At 23.9% G+C, this 20923-nt stretch overlaps 2 protein-coding genes across 2 annotated transcripts; one reads left to right on the top strand and one right to left on the bottom strand.

The window, feature by feature from the left end:
- Positions 1-666: 666 nt before the first annotated feature.
- On the bottom strand, positions 667-9220 carry PGO_146850 (reticulocyte binding protein 3; the record flags this gene model as incomplete). Its single annotated transcript, XM_028690673.1, has 2 exons — positions 667-8958; positions 9194-9220. The coding sequence occupies 2 exons, from the start codon at positions 9218-9220 to the stop codon at positions 667-669; spliced, it is 8319 nt and encodes a 2772-aa protein (XP_028546474.1).
- A 6371-nt stretch (positions 9221-15591) lies between these two features.
- PGO_146840 (hypothetical protein, conserved) lies at positions 15592-15982 on the top strand (the record flags this gene model as incomplete). Its single annotated transcript, XM_028690672.1, has 2 exons — positions 15592-15771; positions 15944-15982. 2 exons carry the CDS (start codon positions 15592-15594, stop codon positions 15980-15982), a joined length of 219 nt encoding a protein of 72 aa, XP_028546473.1.
- Between the last annotated feature and the right edge of the window lie 4941 nt (positions 15983-20923).

Raw genomic sequence — 20923 nt, 5'->3', positions numbered from 1 at the left:
GTTAAGTATTATATATAAAAAAAACCAAAAAAAAATGGTAACAAATGGGGAGTCAGGATTGCATAAAATTTTATGCTGTAAAATGCTAAAAAAAAAATTAGTAAAATTATAACAAAAAAATACAATCATTACAAAGTACAACAACTTGCGTCATAATGTTATCACAATAAAATACATTAAAGAAATATACTATGAATGAATTAAACCTTTAAGTAATTTGAAAAAAAAATCCATAGCTGTGTCCGCACGTGTGTCTAAATTGCTTACACAGCATTTCCCCTCAATACAAAATGAAGCAACAATTATTTTTCGCCATCACACCTGAATACTACATGCTGCGTACTTTTTAATCACTTCAATCCATTTCAATAATAATATTCTGACAGGTACATATAATATGGATATGAAAAGGAGGCACATGAATTGTTCTCTTTTTTTTTCCCTCCCCCCATGTATAACTACATTAGCTCTGTATCAATGTGTCTTCATTTCATTATTTAGTCATTTTTTTTTTTTTTTTTTTTTTTTTTTTTCATATGATTCGTTAAAAAGTGAGAATTCTTTTGTATATGTAAATATAAAGAAGCATCCCAACATGTACAAACGAAAAAATTACAAACATAGACACATCATATCTATTATTTTTTTTTTTTTTACACACTTCATTTAGTCATATTCTTCACTTTCATTAATAGTGAATTCAATAAACTCCTCCTTTTCTCGTTCATTAATATCTATGTCATTTTCGAGATAATCATTTGGTTCCAAATCGGCTTCTTCTATTTCATATTGTTTATAATTAGTGATTGTAAATCCAGCAACTGAACAAATAATAAATACAAGCATAAATCCTCCAGCATAGAAATTTCTTTTACCTGAATTTTTTCCTCTTGAATTACTACTTCCACTATCAGAATCTCCTTCCTGAGAATTGTATGAACTTTTATCAATATTCTTATTATATTTATTTAATCCTTGCATAGTATGGAAAGAATCGTTAAAACCTTCTTCTGAATCAGTAGTTACACTATTTTGTTCATCTTGATTTCTATTAACCCCTGAATCTGCTATAAACTCATTTGATAGTTCATCATCTTCATCACTAATGGCATTCTTAGTATTTCCATTTAAATCATCACTTACACGGTTAGCTTTGAGCTTGCCTTTCTCCTCCTCTAGTTGTATTATTTTCTGCCTAATATTATTTATAAAAGCTTCCAACTTATGTTTATCCATTTTTAATTTGTTAAATATATCATCTGCCTCATTAATATATTTTTTCGTATTCATATATAGACTATTTTTCATATTTACAGATATTACACTGAATATATTATCCATGTCATGTTTTTTTAATGCGATTTTATCCAGGGCAGAATTCAATGATTGTAATATATTATTTGAGACTTCATTGTAGGATAACATATTTTCCTTTGTTTTCATTATATATTCAATATTAGGATATTTTTGTACATGGTCTATTTGTTCTTGAATATTTTGAGAAACTTTATTTATATATTCTTCTATACTTCCATCTACAACTATTTCATTCATAATATCTTTTATATCGTTTAGATAATTGTTTAATTGAAAATAATCATCATTTTCTGGAAATTTTTGTGAATAAATTATTTTTACATCATTTACACTTTTCCACAATTCTCTTATAGATCTGCTTAAATATTCAATAATCTGTTCACGTGACTTATTTTTCTCAATATTTTCATCTAAAAGATTTTGAAGTTCTTTTATCATATTATTTACTTTTTCTTTAATTTTTGCAATATAATCCTTTCTAGTATTTGTTATTTCCTTATCTTCTTTCAATACACTATTGCTTGTAACATCATAATCATTTAAATCAGTAAACAAATTGTTACCTCTGTTTATAATATGGGAAATATTTTCTATACATGCTTTCACTTGTTTTTCATCATTATTACTAACTTCTTCTATTTCATGAAACTTTTGCATATTAACCTCAATGCTCTTATTTAACCTGTTGAACTTTTCAATAGATTGTAATGTGTACACATTAATAATAGATTTTAGTTCCTCTACATTTTCTGTTATATTCTTTTCGACATCCTTTAGTACCTCATGATTCTGCGAAAATTTGTTATTTTGAGTGTCTAATATGTTTCTAAAAAACTTTGCTACTTCTAGATATTTATCTAAATTATCATCCATATCTCTCAATTTTACTATATTGATATTTTTATAAATATCCTTAACTTGTTTTATTTTATCTTTCACTTTTACGAATTGTTCTATGATCTTTTTTATACTATCATTTAAAGAATTCATTTCTACCTCTCTACTCACATCTATGAATTCTTTTTTCATATCATTAATTATTTCAGTTGCCTCTTTTTCTTTTGCATTTAAATCATTAGAATGCTTAATTGCTTCTTCCAAATTTGATAACTGGTAATTATTTAATCTACTGGATTGAAAATTTTTATTTAATGCACGAATATCATCATTAATGATATTAAACTTTTTCTTTATGTATTCTATATCCTTTTCGGAATTTTCCTTTAAGTTATTCATAACTCTTGCGTCACTAGAAATTTCAGCATTTATATTACCAGTTATGGAAGCATAAAATGACATCTCACATGATTTTCCTTTTATTAGCAATTTATTAAGACTATTAACAATTGGTATAACTCTACTATTTAAATTATCTATTTTTTTATGAATCTCAACAATTTGAGAATTCTCATCGTTAATAATTTCGCTGTGTGATTCTTGTTCTCGAACTTTTTCAAACTCTTTTTCTAAACTTTCTACATTTATCATGATACTTTTGAATTCCTTATCTATTTCATCCATTTTCAATTTGATTAAGTAATCATCCTTCTCCTTATTATAATCATCGCTTAATTGCTTAAATTTTGTAATTTCTGAATTTTCTAAAATATTGTTATAGTTCTCAATATGGCATTTAAGTCCTCTTAATTGAGTAGATTTGCTCAAGACATCATTAATATTATTTAATGTAACATTTCCCTTATATTTTGTATATTTCAGTATAGTTTCTAATTCATTCGATGTTTTAATATCATGATATATATTATTTCCTTCTTTTATCCATCCATCAATTTCTTCTTGTTTTCTGGCTGTGTGCTCAGAATATTTGAATATTTTCTGTATATATCCATAGGCAACTTGTAAATTCTTGTAATAATCTAACTTGACATCATTGTCTGGTTTTATTTCCACCTCAGATTCATATTTTAATTCTGAATTTGTTTGTGAAATGGTTTCTATATTCATTTCAGGGGTTAACTCAAATCCTAAGTTTGTGAATATTTTAATACCCATAAAATTCGATGATTTAATCATTTTTCCAAAAGTATTATGGGATTTATTTTTGTTACACTTCTCTGTATCAATTTTTATTTCGTTATTTTTCATTTTTACTTCTTGCAAACTCTTGATTGCACTCTTTTCATTTTTTAATTTTCGAATTTTTTTTATAATTTTTTCTATTTGTGCATTCTCTTGACTCATTTTTGTATTATCTTCTTCGCATGCCTTCATAATTTTATCTAAATATTCATTCGTCTGAAGTATAAAATTCATAAATTCATGCTGTTTCCATTTATTTAAATTCATCTTGGCATTTTCTTCTTTACTGTTAGTAATCATTTCTGCTGCTTGGGCTTCTTCCCTTAGTTTCTTTGCATTATCATACTTTACACTGTCTTGTGCAACCGTTGTTGCATTTGTTTCAATTTTTTTATACGACTCATTAAATTCATCATATAATTTTTGCATTTCATTTTGATAACCCAAAAATTTTTCCTTAATGTTATATTCTTTCAAGTATAGTTCATTATACATCTCAGTAAAATGTGGCTCTATAAGTTTTAAGGATTCAATAGTTGATTCGATCATTTTTTTCTTATTATCTGCTCTCTCCTTAATTTTTTTCAAAATACCTTCTTCGTATCTTTTCTTTGATTTTTCTAACTCGTTTTCTATTTTAATAACTCTTTCGTGTACCATATCTACATTAGTTTTTTCATCGTCCATTAGTTTTTTCTCATTTTCAATCTTTTTTAAATTTTCCATAAAAGGAGATTCCTCCGTTTTCAATATATCCAAAGAATCATTTCCTTCTATTGTAGACAATCCTCCTTGTATAGAATCATTTAATTTAGTAGAATTTGATAAAATGTTTTTTGCGCTTTCTTTTATATCCTTTAAATGTAATAAATAATATTCGATTTGTTCTAAATTAAACTTCACACTTATGTATGCATCCTTCGACATATCATTATCCAATATATCTGCTCCTGCGCTAATCACCGATTGTTTCTTACACTCTTCTAATTTATACTCTGATTCATTCACTTTTCTCTCGATATATGATTGCAATTCATTGATTTCTTTCATTATAGAGGTTACTTTATCTTTTTCCTTTTCGTGCTGTATTTTTATTTGCATAACAGAAGCTTCCTTTAAAAGAGTAATTATATTTTGTTCATGTTGTATGTAACGATTGCCGTGCTCTTTCATATGTCCTTCCTTAGCCACAACATCATCTGATAATTTCTTACTCTCGTTTACACTATTATTTATTTTATCAATATCAACATCTTGAAAATTAGATCCCCCTTTTTCTCTCAAAATTAGTATTTTATTTTTTCTTCTATATGCATTATGATAATGTACTAAAGCTTTCTCCATATACTCACTGGAATTTTTTAAAAATGTATCCATTTCTTTTTTTTTTTTTACTACTTCATCTCTGTATTGCATTATTTCCTTCATAAATTCATCGATATGTTGATTAGATAAGTTTTTATTTATTTCATTTTTTTTATTTGTTACATTAGTATATTTTGCGTCTAATTCTTTAATTAGAGCCTCTGATTTTTCATGTTCAGTTTTCATCAAATTGGAGTATCTTTCAACTTCTTTGTAATCATTTTCTGTAATATTTATAATATCTGTAAAGTTCACTTCTAATAACACGTCCTTCACATTCTGAATATCTTCTAACGCTCCATGCAAAGTGCTATTATTCGTTAAAATGAGTCTCAAACAATCAACTGTTTTTTTTTTAATGCCTCTTACTTCACTAATTTTTTCATTCTCATTATACTTCTGAATTACACTTTTAAGTTCGTTCAAATGAGTTGTAATTGTACTATGACTACTTGATGCTTTATTATAAAATTCAGAGAACTTAAAAAAATCTGTATTCAAAAGTTTCTCATTCGATTCTTCACTTTTTTTTTCATCTATAACTTTTTTACAGGATTCAATTTCTTTCATATATTCTTCAGACTTTTTCTCTTCATCGGTTATCTGTTTGTATAGGTCATCAATTTCGTTCTTTTCAACTTTTAATTCTATCTTCTCTAAATCTTGTAATGTGACTATTTTTCCCAGTGTGCTGTTCAATTCCTCATATACTTTGCTAATTTGTTCATAAATGTCTTTTATGGCCTTTTTTTTATCCTTGAGTTCTGTATTTTCACTTTTCTTTATATTCGCTTGTGCAAGATATTGAGTAGATTTTTCTTTAATTTTCTTCAATTCTTCCTTTTGTGTGTTAATTTTTTGAACAAACCCTTCTAATTCCGTATTAAATGTTTTTGCTTTTTCTTTATTATCCTCATTTTTGTAATGATCAATATGTGTAATAAAAGTATACAATTTAGATTTTGCAATTATATCATCAAAAGAATTTACATGTTTCACCACCTTTTCATCTATTTCTTTGTTTTTTTCCTGTATTTTATTATCAATCCATTTTATAACATTACTATTTGTGTTATTTATTAAATCATCCACTTGTTTTTTTAATACTTCATATTCGATATTTAAATCAGATAACAATTTCTTAGCGCTCATCCATTCATCATTATTCTTTATTTTGATTAAGTCTGTTTCGCTTAACTCCTTATATTTTTCCTTGGAATTTTTATAGAAATCTAATATATTGTTGATTTTTGTTTTTAATTCAGTTAAAACGTCATTTTTAAGCTTATCATCAACATTATTATTAGCACCGTTTAATTTTACTTTTAATTTTTCTTTCATATTCTGCTCCATATCAATAACAGCATCTAATTCTTTTAATTCGGATAGTATACCTTCCCTTAATGCATTCTTTTTCTTAATCAATTGATCGATTAGTTCATTGTCCATTGAGCATTCCTTAATGGATCTGTTTATAAGTTTCAGATTATTATAATTTTTATTTGATGTTTCAATTTCTTTTATTATATTATCACATAATTTGTTATTGTTGCTAAATTCTTCTTCATATTCTTGTATCTTCTTATCGATGTCTTTGTTATTAATTTCTTTTGTTAAATCATGAAGGTCTTTATTTTTCGCATCATTGATTATGTTATACTTTTCGGGTATAACGACATATGATAATAAATAAACTTTGGATTTTTTCAAAGCTTCTTTTGCTATATGAAATTCTTCGAATAATTTACTTCTCCTCTTCACAAAATTATCCTTATATTTTACAAAATTTTCATAAGCATCCTTTCCCTCTAACATATCATCATCTTTATCATAAGATTTATCAAAAAATGTCTTTTCTTTATTCATTATAGTAGTTTTATGTTCTTCAATTTTCCCCTTTTCATTCTTATATTCTATTATGCTAACTTTTAATTTGTCATAAGCACTTTTAAATTGTTGTAAAGAATTTTTTAATTTTTCGTTCATATCACCAATTTGCATTTTTATAATTTCCTCTTTAGCATCTAAAATAATATTCAGATCATTTGTTATGTTTTGTAGTGATTCGGATATACTATCACATTTAACAGATTTCATTTTCTCATAATCATCTTTTATATCATTTAGGACATTATCCAATTCATCTGTAGAACTTCCTTGACTAATATTATTTCTATATTTATCAATCTTCAATGACATTTCATCCAAAAATTTTTTTAAATCACCTCTGTATAAATGTTTAATAATCATTTTTATGTTATTGTAAGCACCACTTTTTTTATTTATAATTTCATTAATATCTAGTGAAGTTTTCATAATTAATTCATCAATACGTGCAATATTTTCATCCGCCTTTTCTTCCAGCGCTGTAATTTTTTTTAAATTATTTATATTTTCACTTATATATAGCATTTTATGTACAATTTCTTCTCTAATATGTCCATTAGTTGAACCTTTAGATTTTAATACATTTATTTCGTTTATGTAACCATTAACAGATGTGCTAATATTTTCTATTTGCACTTCTATAAGTTTAAAATTGTAGTAATTCTTATGTATAATATCAACACCTTCATTTATTTCATTAATTTTGTTAATTATTGTTTCCATTATTCTTGTTAAATCATTGAATTTACCTTCCTCAAATAATGAAGATTTAAATTCACTTTTAAGTTCTCCTATCAGTGATTTTGCTGACATAATAATTACATATTTCGATTTAATGATGTTATATGAGTCCTCGATTTTTTCTATATATCTGTCTAATGTTAATAATTTTTCTTTAAATTTATTTCTAACTATTATAGCTTCTAAACCTTGATTCCCTTCATACATTTTTATATTTTTGGAGTTTTTACTATGTAAATCTTTTGTAAAAGCTAATGTAAATTCTATGTCATTAGCTATCGAATCATACTTATTCTGGAATGCAACTGATTCAGCAAATGAATTAATTTTATCCTCTAAAATCTCTTTTAAAAGAACAAATAATTCCATAAATTTACTTTTTTTTAAATCGTATAATGATTTAATCCTGTTAAACATTTCATTATTAAATGTGTAGATAGACATATTTTTAGCTAAATCAAAACTTCTTTCTACTAAAGTCTCTTTATTAAAAATTGTAGAATTTTCCGTTTTATCACATGCTTTTATTTTTTCTACAGAATTCTTTATATTTTTTATGTGATAATTGAAATTTTTTATAATGTTATTAAACTCATATTGTATTATTTTTATTGAGTTGATAACAGAATTGAATCCTATTATTTTTTCTATAATTGTAATAGCACCTGTGCTAGAATTTAAAAATTCTGTAGCATCACTAATAATAGAATTATACAATACATCTGCATTATTATTTAAGAACATTAAAAACAAATGTATGTTTTCATAATAAACACTCGAATTGCACTCATTAGGACAGTACTTTTTTCCATATTCATCTTCTATGCTTTTCTTAACCTTTAGTATTTCCCTGTTAATATCCACACTATGTTTTTTTAAGCATTCCGTATACTCACTTACCAATAAGTAATATGATATAGAATTTTCTGCACCCGAAACATTTTCATGGTCTTTCCTGTTGGGTAATTCTAAATTATGTATTTTGTTTAGAATCTTAACTTTTTCAGAAATACAATGTGTAATTGGTAATTTCACTTGATTATACAAATTTTGAATCCTTAGATCCTTTGTTAATGCATTCTTATCATAAGAGTTATTATGGTCATAATTCTCTCCAAAATTAGTAATGTTCTTATTATTTATAAAATGAAGAATTTCACTGCAAGAATAAATGTCTACATAGTATGGTTCGAATGAAAATATTATTTCTCCATCTGTACCTATTAATTCGAAATGATCAAGAAAATCGTTTTCAATATTGCCATTGTCCACATTTTGTATAAAAGAATTTTTACTTCCATTAAATCCGTTCCCTATTATCCTCTCATTAAAACCAGAATGAATATCAAATCCATGTGTATTGCTTTTTTTAATATAAGCCGGATATGATGGATTCCCTGAAATGATCTTTTCTCTTGAATCTACAAGAGATTTGTTTTTAAATATCCATGATTCTGCACTATCCTTAACATCAACTGTTCCATCTTTTTTGTCAACCTTCTCTTCAGGTAACAAGTTATGCTTTTTCAAATTTTTATTTTTCCTGTTTCTGTTTTTTAACTCATTTTTTTCCCACCAATTAGAATTAATAGGATAAATAGCTTTTTCCTTTTTATATTTGTTTGATTTACTTATCACATTTTCCAGACTTGTACCTACAAGGTTTATTTGTGTGTGTAAAAAGGCCAATTGAAATGGAGATTGAAATATACTGAGAAATAGTGGTTTTACGTAATTTAAAAATAGAATGTCATTAAGATGTTAATTCGTAAGGGAATCAAACTATTCATCTTCATAAATAACTACTACTTCTTCCATTTATGTTATTCTACCTGTAAGAAACAGAATGATTCCACAACACGTTATCCATCTCGTGTTTTTTGACAATCTCCAAATTGTAGATATCTGGAGCATCGTTATGCAATTTTAAAGAAATCCCTTTTTTTTTCCTCTTTTTTTTTTTTTTCCTTTATGGAATTATTCAGTACATTATATAGTACCCCTATTTCAAGCATTTGCTTTTAGTTTTTCATATACACATATATATGCACTTTTTAAAGAGTTTAAAAATTATAACAATTTTATCTTTCTAATAATTATCTCTGCAATGCCTAACCCCTCTGGAAAATATATATTCGAATTCAAAAAAAAGGAAAATGAAGTAAATACACCAGAAGGATATAACTACAAATGTGTATGTGATTACATGTAGATGCACACTTGTTTGGCGAGAAAAAAAATAAAATTTTGTGTAATTAATTCAATCTATGATAACCTGTTTAAAGCTGAAATAAATTATCTCGTAATATTCACACGTTCAACACATATATAACATGGAGAAATCTTTTATATTTTTTTTTATCTTTCTTTCTATATTCGCATGATAAAAGATTCAGGGTTAAATGTTCACAAATAAATAGTAATAACTTAAAAAAAAAAAATTCTCATAAAAACTTTAAACAATTATCATAACTTACAACTCAATAATTTTGAGTAGATCTAGAAAAGAAGAAAAAAAAAAAAAAAAAAAAATTCTCTTATTAAATTCTTCAATATATCTGCTAAGTCAATAATAATACAAAGGTTCTTTTAGGTAAAAGAACACCATAAGGAAATTTTAAGAAAATTTGTATGCATAAAATCATTCATTTGTGTAATCAAAAAAAAAAAAAAAAAAAAAAAAAAAATAGTCATTTGATCTTTCCGTTTGTAAAAATTGCTTTTTCTTCATAGGAAAAGAGTAAATATTAATATAAAATTTTAGCCAAAGAAAAAAAAAAAAAACAAAACAAAACATAGAAGCTCACTGATCAGAGTAAATATGTTCTAATACTATTTTTCTTTAGAAACAAAACTTGGGCTTAATGCTTAAGCACCTTTGTTTCACATACTTTCAACTTCGTAAAGTAGGTGCCATAGTGTATCAGAGATTAGAATTAGCACTGAGAAATTTTCATTTAATTATTAAAAAATAATTAATTAAAAGAAAAAAAAAAAAAAAAAATCACTGTTTTTTCTAATGAATTGAACTCATAAAATGGAATGTAATAATGTGTTTTTTTTTTTTTTTTTTTTTTTTTTTTTGCTTGTTCTCTATATAGAACTAATTTAAAATAGAACAAAAACAATTTGTTCTATTGTTACACTAACATTTTTTTTTTTTTTTTTTTTTTTACTTACGTGCATGTATATATATCTAAACAGTTGCACACATATTTAAACATCATGGTTTAAATTTTTCGAAAAAAAAAGTAAATACTTAAATAAAAAAAAATAAAAGAATAAATATTTTTTACATTCTTTTGTTTGTTCTTTATTTAATAAAGCATTATAACATTCTTATTGTCATTTAATTTGTCATACACAATATTTTTATATCTAGTTCATCAATCCAAATTTTGTTATCATTATGAAACGTATTACTTTCATTACAATTAAATTGTATATTTTATTTAAATTCGAAAAAATTAAATTATATTATTGCTTTTTTTTTTATTTTTTAATACATTATTTATTTTTTCTTTTATTTCTTTTTGCACAGAGCTTATCATTCATCCTTCCATTATATCCTTTCTATTAGTACACACTATTTTAACATTTAAAAACAGTTCTAACACAATTATTAAATTTAATATTTATATTTGTATTTGATAACTACTCTTTAAGTATAATTAATAAATATATTCAAGGCTATATTAGTTTGTAACTGATATATCTTTAAGAAACATGTCACATTACTACGTTTTACATATTTCTCCATTCATCTGTTATTATATTGCAATTTTGAGTTGTTATATTATGCTACTTTTTGTTTTTTGTTTTTCTTGAATCAATTCATTTATTCTATAATTATTTATGTGTAAGGAAAAAATTGCTACTTGTGACTCATGCTGTGAATGTGAAGACATTGGGGTAAGTGTGCTAAAAAAAAAAAAAAAAAAATTTATAATATTTATAAATACTCATTTGAGGAGTTCCCTTCTTCGTGTTCCTAAAAGTGTAAGAGTGTTACATATCTAATGTTCCCATATGAATATAATCTAAAAGAAATATATATTTTTATTTTTATAAAATGTGTACCTTACGTAAAGATGTGAAAATTAAAATTCGTTCTAAAGCTAACATAAAATTTCATTTTATATCAGAAAGGATATGCTTGTTTTACTTAAACAACAACGCAACACTATGATTTTTTATTTTTTTACCTCATTAAGTTTCTTTGAATATGTTATAAATTTACATAAAATGGAAAAACGGAATAATATCTTCCGGTATTTTTTTTATTCCACATTTTGAGAAAAAAAAAAATAAAAATAAAGAATCTGATGTGTGTGTGTGTGGGGGAAATAAATACGTCTTAAAAACGATATGAATAAAATAATTATGGAAAGCATTTGATTTCTGTAATTCTTCTAATTTGCATATTTAGCTACTTGTAACGTTAGTACAAACCTCTTCTAATATATATACATATGTAAATATATGTTAAACCACGTACATTAGCATTTATATATATATATATATATATATATATATATATATATTGCAGATACCTGTTTTCTTAGAACCCAGCTTTACTAAAAAACATAAAGTTTATTCGACCATGTGCATAAATAATAACAAGTACAATTACATTTCTGATTTGAATTATTTTCTTGCTTTTTTCTTTTTCCTTATATAATTTTTTATTTTTAGTTACACCTTTCCCCATTGCTATCTAAAATGCTTAAAGGTTTATGAATGTTTGTTTATGTTCTTCTTTATATTTGTAAATTATGGACCATTTAAAAAATGTTTGCCCTTCAAAAATAAATAAATAGTTCACACACATATTTGTGTATATATATTTGCTTATTAAAAATACAGCAAGTTGTAAAAATAAAGAAAATATAAATTTCTATTTTTCACTAAATAGTAAAAGCAGGGACGAGCGTAATGTTGTAAAGCATTCTTTAAATGGCATGCCTACAGCATTCGGTTCAAAAAAATAATGAAATCTTAAAGATAAGCTAGGCTAAAAATAATAAGGATATCTATCACTCTTGTGCTTTTATTATTATGCCTTTCTAATGAGAAACGACACACATTATTGTATTAAAAATGTGATAATAAAAGGTAGCAATAAAAAATACAAAAAAAAAAAAAAAAATACTCAAAGAATTCGTGCCCTCTTTCAAATGATTTACATGTCTTAATTATTATGTAACCTTTCTATTGTATTTCTACTGAAATTCTTTTTATGAAAATAGAATTGATTGAACAGTGTCCTCAGGAATTGAGGAAAAGTCTCATTAATGATATAAAAAGAAGGAGTTATAAATATAGTCGAAATTTATTTTATCGTTTTTTTTTTTTTTTTCAAAATAGATAAAGCTCTATTCTACTGAATTGTGCAACATGTCATATACCCATGGTCTTTACATATAGAAAAAAAAATAAAAGTTAATAAATTTTTACATGTTTGGAAAATTGGCGAGAATGTAATAAGTATTTATAACAATCGAAGAATTAGCAGATAAAAATATATACAACAAAAGTCTTTCATTTTTATTTTGAAGAAGCGTTGGTATGCAGAAAGAAATTTATTTTATCCAAAAAAAAAAAGAAAGAAAGAAGCACAATATTTTTTACATAAAACAGAATAAATTAAAAAAAAAATTAAAAGAATCGCTATTTTTCTTTAGAGTCTTATTTTTGTGTCTATTAATGTTTTGGCTGTACATGTAAAAGTAACTATCACATAACAACCTGTGTACGAATTACAGGTAAAATGCGAACCTTTTGATATATTATAAGGCACTATATATATATTTTGCATACTAAAATTAAATGTGCTACATATTGGTATATTAATATTATATATATATATATATATATATACGTCCGTTAGGGTCACGTAATGTCATTTTAAACGGTCTGTTATATTAAAAAAAAATAACAATACTATTCATTTATTTTTTAATAAAACTAGTTAACAAATTTTTTACTAAATTACAACAAATTAGATTATTAGGTTAAAAAATCTTATCAAAGTATATATTTTTATATACTTATTAAAAATGAATAAAAAAAAAAAATTACCCTTTTTCAGGAATTTGTTTCTACAAGATTCTGGGACCACATGTTATATTTAAGTTGCAAAATTGTATTGAACGTGGGGGGGGTTGTAAAAAATGAAAAAAATATATATATTCCTGTACGTCACTTTGTCTAATATGGATGACAAAAATTTAACAAAAAAATATATATTTTTTTTTTTTTTTTTTTTACAACATTTTTCTTTTCTTAAATCTAATATATGTGCTTGATCTTTAGACATTACGTGAACGAATTTATTGATATATATATACATATATATGTTTATGCCGTATAGACATAATATGTAAATGATAGTAGTAAATATGTTATGTAATGCACATTGAATTGGAACAACCTTAAACGTTATAATTTATACGTTATCATTACGTTTTAAAAAAATATAAAGATTTTTTTCTTTATAAATTTATTTTCTTATTCCTTGAAATGTCTGTAGTAATTTTTTATAACTTTTTTTGTACATGAAAAAAAAAAAAAAAAAAAAAAAAATACATAATTTCTCCCCCATCAAATTTATTTAAGTAAAATTATAAACCCTGCAAAATAAAAAACTTAAAGCAAAATAATACAGCAAAAGATTTCTTTATTTTTTTTTCTTTCCCCTGCTACCAAATGTTAATCAGCAATTTAACAAAAGAAAAAAAAAAAAAAAAATTAAAGATAAAATTAAAAAAATAAATAGTTATTTTTCTATAAACCTAAAAAAAGAATACTATAAAAAATCGGATAATCCAAAAGGAAATCTTTAACAAAAAAAAAAAAAAAAATAAATAATCCTTTATAGCATATATAATACATTTTTTTTTTTTTTTATACATATAATTAATTCTGTCTGCATACATATGCGCATATTTTATAAGTCCCTAATTACAATTATATTATTTATTTACACTGTATTTAATAAATATAGCACCAATAAAATAATAACATGGTTATAATATATTCCCCTTATTTTCTTCTAATTTTAAAAAAAAAAAAAAATAGAGATGTAAGTGCATTTATTTAAAAACGCGAGTTGCTAAATATATAATATGGATATATATGTAACTACAAAAAAAATGTAAATAAATAAAATACAGTAACAATATAAAATACAAGTGATGAAGTAGTGAATATCTACTCTAGTATAATAAAAACTAAAAATACAAACATTTTCTAACTATTGAGGGAAATACTTGAATTAGTAAACAAAGAAATAATCAAAAACGACCAAGATGTTGAAAATTTTATGCTAATAAAATATATATATTTTTTTATTGATCTTTAACTAATTTTAATTATAAATGAAAACAAAAATAATACATGCATATATTGTGCTTTTTTTAATTTTCAACAAAAAAAAAAAAAAAAATTTATTTTAGGAGTAAATTTTATAAAGAAACAAACTAAAAAATAAAATATGTAAAAAAAAATTGTCCTTAAATAATACAAAAATATTTAATATGAAGGAAATGTTTTATATAAATATTTGAAATTATAATAAAATTTTACTCAACATTGTTATTTTCTTTTTATAAAAATTTTTTTTTTGGGAAATAATATAGTAATCTTAAAATTTCATCATAATATTAACAATTTTATAATTTTAATTAATTCATATAATTATTTTAAAATTATAAATGAGACTTTCAAATTAAAACATTTAGGAAATATAGGTAAAAATATATATTATTTCATTATAATTTATTTTAAGATTATATATATATATATATTTATGTTTTTTATGGAATAAGTAAAAACTATTTTAAAAAAAATATATATGTAATGTGATACTTATCAGAATACCCTTTTTTTACATGTATAATAATATATATATATATATATGTAGGTATTACATGTGGAAATTGTAAAAATATATATTTATGGATATGATGACATTATCCATGTTTCTAATTACAAAATACTGCAAATATTAATTGTATTAAAATTATTTTCTTGTATACTTATATATTTATACGATTACCATTTCATTTCCTTTTGCAGCAGAAAAAATAAAATAAAAGGCTTCAATATTACTATTAGTTGAAATTTTTTTTTTTATTTATTACATTATTAAACGCTGAAGTTAAGGATTATACATCAGTCCAATCCTAATAACAAAATTTTTAATTTAGCTTATATAATTTCTCTCATCATCTTTTCAAAATGAGTGACCCATCAAACTATGACCCTAAAGTTGCTGCTACCTTATATGACACCTTTGGTGACTATATGATGAAACCAACTGTCGTAGGTGAATGTTCATGCAGCTATGCCCTTAATGTTTTTCTTGGATTGTTGTTATTTAATGTGATGTTATATTTATCCTACATCGTTGGTAAAAAGGTAATAAGAAAGAAGCTAATGTATATAATTAATGATACATTATATAAAACTTTTGTCTCATTTCATCATTTTTGAGGAAATGTTTTTTTTTTTTTTTTTATCTCTCTCTTTTTTATCATTCCATGTAAGCATGTACGACTTTATATTCACTTTCACGCTTTTTTAATTGTAGGAAATCTTCCAAAAACTTAAATATCACGGATATTATTAAACGAAGAAAGAAAAGAGAGTAAAAGGACTTTAAGGCATATCTTTATGATAATGAAGACATGTATATAATTTTGATGGATGAAGAAAAATGAGCATTAGTGTTTGTGCATGTTTATGTGTATATATATACATACATTCATACATACATATATATTTATGTATACACATGAAAAAGAGAATACAAGCACATGAAATGGTGGTTATACCATGCGGCTTATGAATCAAAGATACCAACCTTTCTATTCCATATGGGAGTATGAACGATAGAAATTGTTATACGTAGAGACATACTCTATATCATACAATATAATGTGATACGAAAATTTATGTGTAAGACTTATGTTACTGTTATTTGCTGAGATTTAGAGATGACGAGAAGTATGGAAATATATTTTTGTTACATTTTTTTTTTATCTATCCTAAGTTGTGTTATTTCGAAAATTTTATGTGTACACCTATTTATAAATTTCTATTTTATATATTAAAATTTTATGAATTTTCTCTCTCTCGCTCTCTATATATATATGTATATATTTTTTTTTATTTTTGCTTACATGAAAAATAAAAATTATATAATTTTATGATATTATATGTTCAATTATTTCTATTAATTCTCTTTTTATAATGATATTACATATTTGATTGCGTACATGATAATTGTGCATATATGTATAGTTATTTTCAATGCTTTTTAATTTATGAAAAGAAAAATAAAAGAAAAAAAAAAGTGTTTTTTATTTATTATTTTATTTTCGGTTTTTTTTTTTTTTTTTTTTCCTTTTTTATATAATTAAATGCTGATTTTTGTCTTTTTATATGAATGTATTTATTATCAGTTCTATTTTTTCATAAAAAATGTAATAAAAAAGGTAATAAAGAAAATAACAACACATAATGCATATTTTATATTTACGAATTTTTTTTCTTTTTTTTCTTTTCCTTGAGTACGAACTCTTTTTATTCTTATGTATTTTTCTCATTGAAGCAGAAATATCATTACTTTTATGAATTTTAAAAAAAAAACAAAATCACAGCGCAGAATTTAAAAAAAGTTTACATATTATAAATTTACATATCCACACATATACAACAAAATTAGTTGTACATAATAAACCCAAAAACACATGTAAAAATGTTACATGTCCATATACCAGATATATATGACATGTTTGAAGCCTATAATTCTGTGAAAAATATAATAGAGTGTATGATATTTTTAAAGGGAAAAAATAACTTTATTCTATTTTTTATTAAAAGTAACTCTATATATGTAAATCAAGTAGCATAAGAAAAAAAAAAAAAAAAAAAAAAAAGATTTTGGTTCATGGCGAATTAATTATATGCTTTTATTAAAAAATATACAAATTCCTATGCTAATTTTTTTTGGATATTTTGTAATAAACCTAAGCAGGTTAAAAGTAGTATCTTTGTGCTACCTTATTAATCGGTCAAATCTATCCGTTAGAACACACAACATTTGTAAATCAAATTATAAGAATCTAATTTATAGTTATCAAATGAAACTATACCTCTAAAAAATAGAAAGTGTAATAATGTATGAAAATTTTGTTCCATGTACAAAAGAGGTCCCCTCCCCCCATGTTATAAATAAACAAGTCTATATGTACATTATATATGTTTTATGTTCTAATGTCAGGTGCATATTAAAAAAATATCTTGTTAGAACAATATGATGGAATTTGCTTTAACATTTATCAGACCTTGTATCTTATCTTCATTCCGCTCTTTTTTTTTCAAAATACACATCTTTTAATTTCATTTTAAATATTCACAAAAAGTAAAACTAAATTTTATAAATTGCAAATACGAAGTAGACGCAACAACTATCAGCAAAATGTATCATGCATAAATAAATACATTCCTGTAGCATATAGATGCATACGTACATTTATAAAAAAAAAGTAAATTTTCTCTATAACAAACCAATTTTAAAACATATGAATGAGTAAATATACTTTTTTTATGCATCCATCACGTTGCAAAAATGTAAAATTTCTTTAAAACATCATCTCTAATTTTTTTTTTTTTTTTTTTTATCGCAATATACATGGGGTCTATCTATGCATGTTATGTATAGTTCTTTCTGTTAAACTTTTCCACATCTATTATAACAAAAAAAGTGTTGATTAAATACTAAATATTGTTCTAATTGTATGAAAAATAAAAGCGAAAATTACAGCAAAAATTATACATACTACTACTACATCACACGAACAGAGATAAGTTTTGGGATGATACCTTGAAATAAATTCGTGTTTACCAGTTTAATGCTTTATGAGCCTCAAGTTTTCAGTTTGATTGCTTATTTCAAAATTTGTCTTCGTAATCAAATAATTAAAAGAAGAGTATGCCTGAAAAGAATGATTTATCTTAACGTTTCTTCAAAAATCAAAGCAAAATGTAAACCGAAATTTCTCACAAATTTGCATGTGTAGAAATTCTTTTATTTATTTTTTTTTTTAAGCAGATCCCTGCGGACATCTAAACAGGGCTCAAAAATATATATATACATACATACGTGGATCAATGTATATGGTAAAGCATTTTAACGCATTAAAAATTAGCTAATTTGTGTAAATATAAATATATATATTTTACTATATTTTGTACAACCAAATGAACGACCTTAAAAAGAAACATCATTAAATTAATTTTGTTTTCTTTTCTTTTTCGATTGTTACTATGTTATATTACCTCCAGATTTAGTAAAATAAAATAAAGCAAAACGAAAACGTTTAAGTAATTCTCTTCTTTTTCTTTTTCTTTTTTTTTTTTTTTTATCCTAAGCAAAAGTAACATTTTTTACACCCATGATTCCTTTGATTTTATCAGTTACAAAAAAAGTAACCTAACTTTGTAAGAGCTCCAATTATTAGTAATGGACAAGAGCTCGCGCTTCTTATATGTAAAAAAATAAAAGAGAATATCTTATACATCAGTTAAAGTGTTTTTCTACCATATGTGTAAATCAACAGACAGTTGACTCCCTGCAACAGATTTAACAATAACGAATTAAATTCACCTATTATGAATAAAAACTATTTGTATAAGCATATATAACAATAAATGGACAGAACAAATAGGTGATCAGATATCATTTCACAAATGAACTCTTTAGGGAATTACTAACTGATTCAAAACTGCAAATTGTTCTAAGTACAAACATTTTCACAAAATTGCTTAATTTTAACATTTCCCTTTAAGTCCAAAGTAAATGTAAGTACAAGTTTTGGATGTTATTAAAAAAAGAAAAAAAACGAAATGAAATGCGCATTGTTATTGTTGCCTTACAACTAATCGATATTTTGTAAAACCGATTTTTTAGGTAGTTTATTACATACTTGTAGGATAATTCAAAAAATAAAAAAAGAGAATGATAGTAGTTATGATATAATATAACAGCACGATTCTATGGTGCAACTCCCTTTCTTTTTATAAAAAAAAAAAAGACAAGAAAGACAAGAAAGACAAGAAAGACAAGAAAGACAAGAAAGACAAGAAAGACAAGAAAGACATACAGACATCTAACTCTTACTTCGTTAAGTGACGGAAATGTGCATACACCATTCATCGTTGAGAATGTTAAATGAATGAACGATTTCATCAACTGGTATTTATTAAAAGGTATATAGCTTAAGAGCAGCACTTAATAGTATCATAGTGCATAATTAACATTTTTATAAAAACACCTAGGTATATAAAAAATTAGGTTTATTCACGTACTTCTCAAGGGGGAATATAAATTCTCACAAGAATGACATTATAGGAAATGTGAAAAGGCCCCTTTAAAATGTTATATAATGGGTACATGACGAATACATAAATAAATTTATGTATATGTGCATAAAGCTTTTGCTTCAAACTTTAGGTATTTAAAAATACATTATTTTAAAAATGAGAAATGGTGAAAAGACCTTTTTTTTTTTTTTTTCTTTTCTTTTTTTTTAACTTTAAAATTCAATAGAAGAACAAACTGTTACTTGAAATTTTTTTTTTTTTTTTATGTATTACATTGTGAATAAAAAACATTGAATCTCATAAAAAGGACATTCATCACCTATATATTATCATACTCAATCATTTCAAGGTTTTCTCTAATTCATGAAATAACCAAGGATAGTGTTGTGGCCTAAAGGAAAATATATGCACATTTAAGGTGATATATACAATCATGACACTAGTAATGAAAGACATTGAACCTCTGATCACATGGAAATATTGTGATGTGCTGGAGTTTACAAGCATTTAAAAAAAAAAAAAAATGGGTTAATTTTAAAAACATTGTGAAATATTCGCCATGGAACAAAAAATATTTAAAAAATTTTGTGTTTAAAAAAAAAAAAAAAAAATGGGTTAATTTTAAAAACATTGTGAAATATTCCCCATGGAACAAAACATATTTAAAAAATTTTGTGTTTAAAAAAAAAAAAATAATTAAAAAGTTGTGTAAATATTTTTTCGAAAAATTCGTATTGCACTTAAATGCATATTATTATTTATGATCCCTTTTTCACAATTTTTTTTTCATGAAACATTGGTTATGCAACAAAGGTTTTTTAAAAAAAAATATGTTAAATCATAGGAATACTTTCATCAACTAAGGAGCATTTGCTTGATATATATATATATATATATATATATATATATATACATATACATATGTATGTTTTTTTTTTTTTTTTTTTTGTTATTTTCCAATTTTTCTAGATTAATTGGAAATTTCAAAAGATTCTTCATATTCCTAATCCGAGGGATTTAAAAGAAAAAAAAAAAAAAAGTGCTCTACACGTGAAATGATCTAATGTGTACATATGTACGTATGGTGTGCATACATGTGTTGTATATATATGTGCATATACAACTATATATGTTTGTTTTTTTTTCTCTTAGCACTTATTATTTGTTTGTAACTAAAAATGTG

The sequence above is a fragment of the Plasmodium gonderi genome, assembly GCF_002157705.1.
Source record: "Plasmodium gonderi DNA, contig: Chr14, whole genome shotgun sequence".
Lineage (NCBI taxonomy): Eukaryota > Apicomplexa > Aconoidasida > Haemosporida > Plasmodiidae > Plasmodium > Plasmodium gonderi.
Note: the sequence above shows the minus strand (reverse complement) of the source record. Positions and strands in the feature narration are given on the sequence as shown.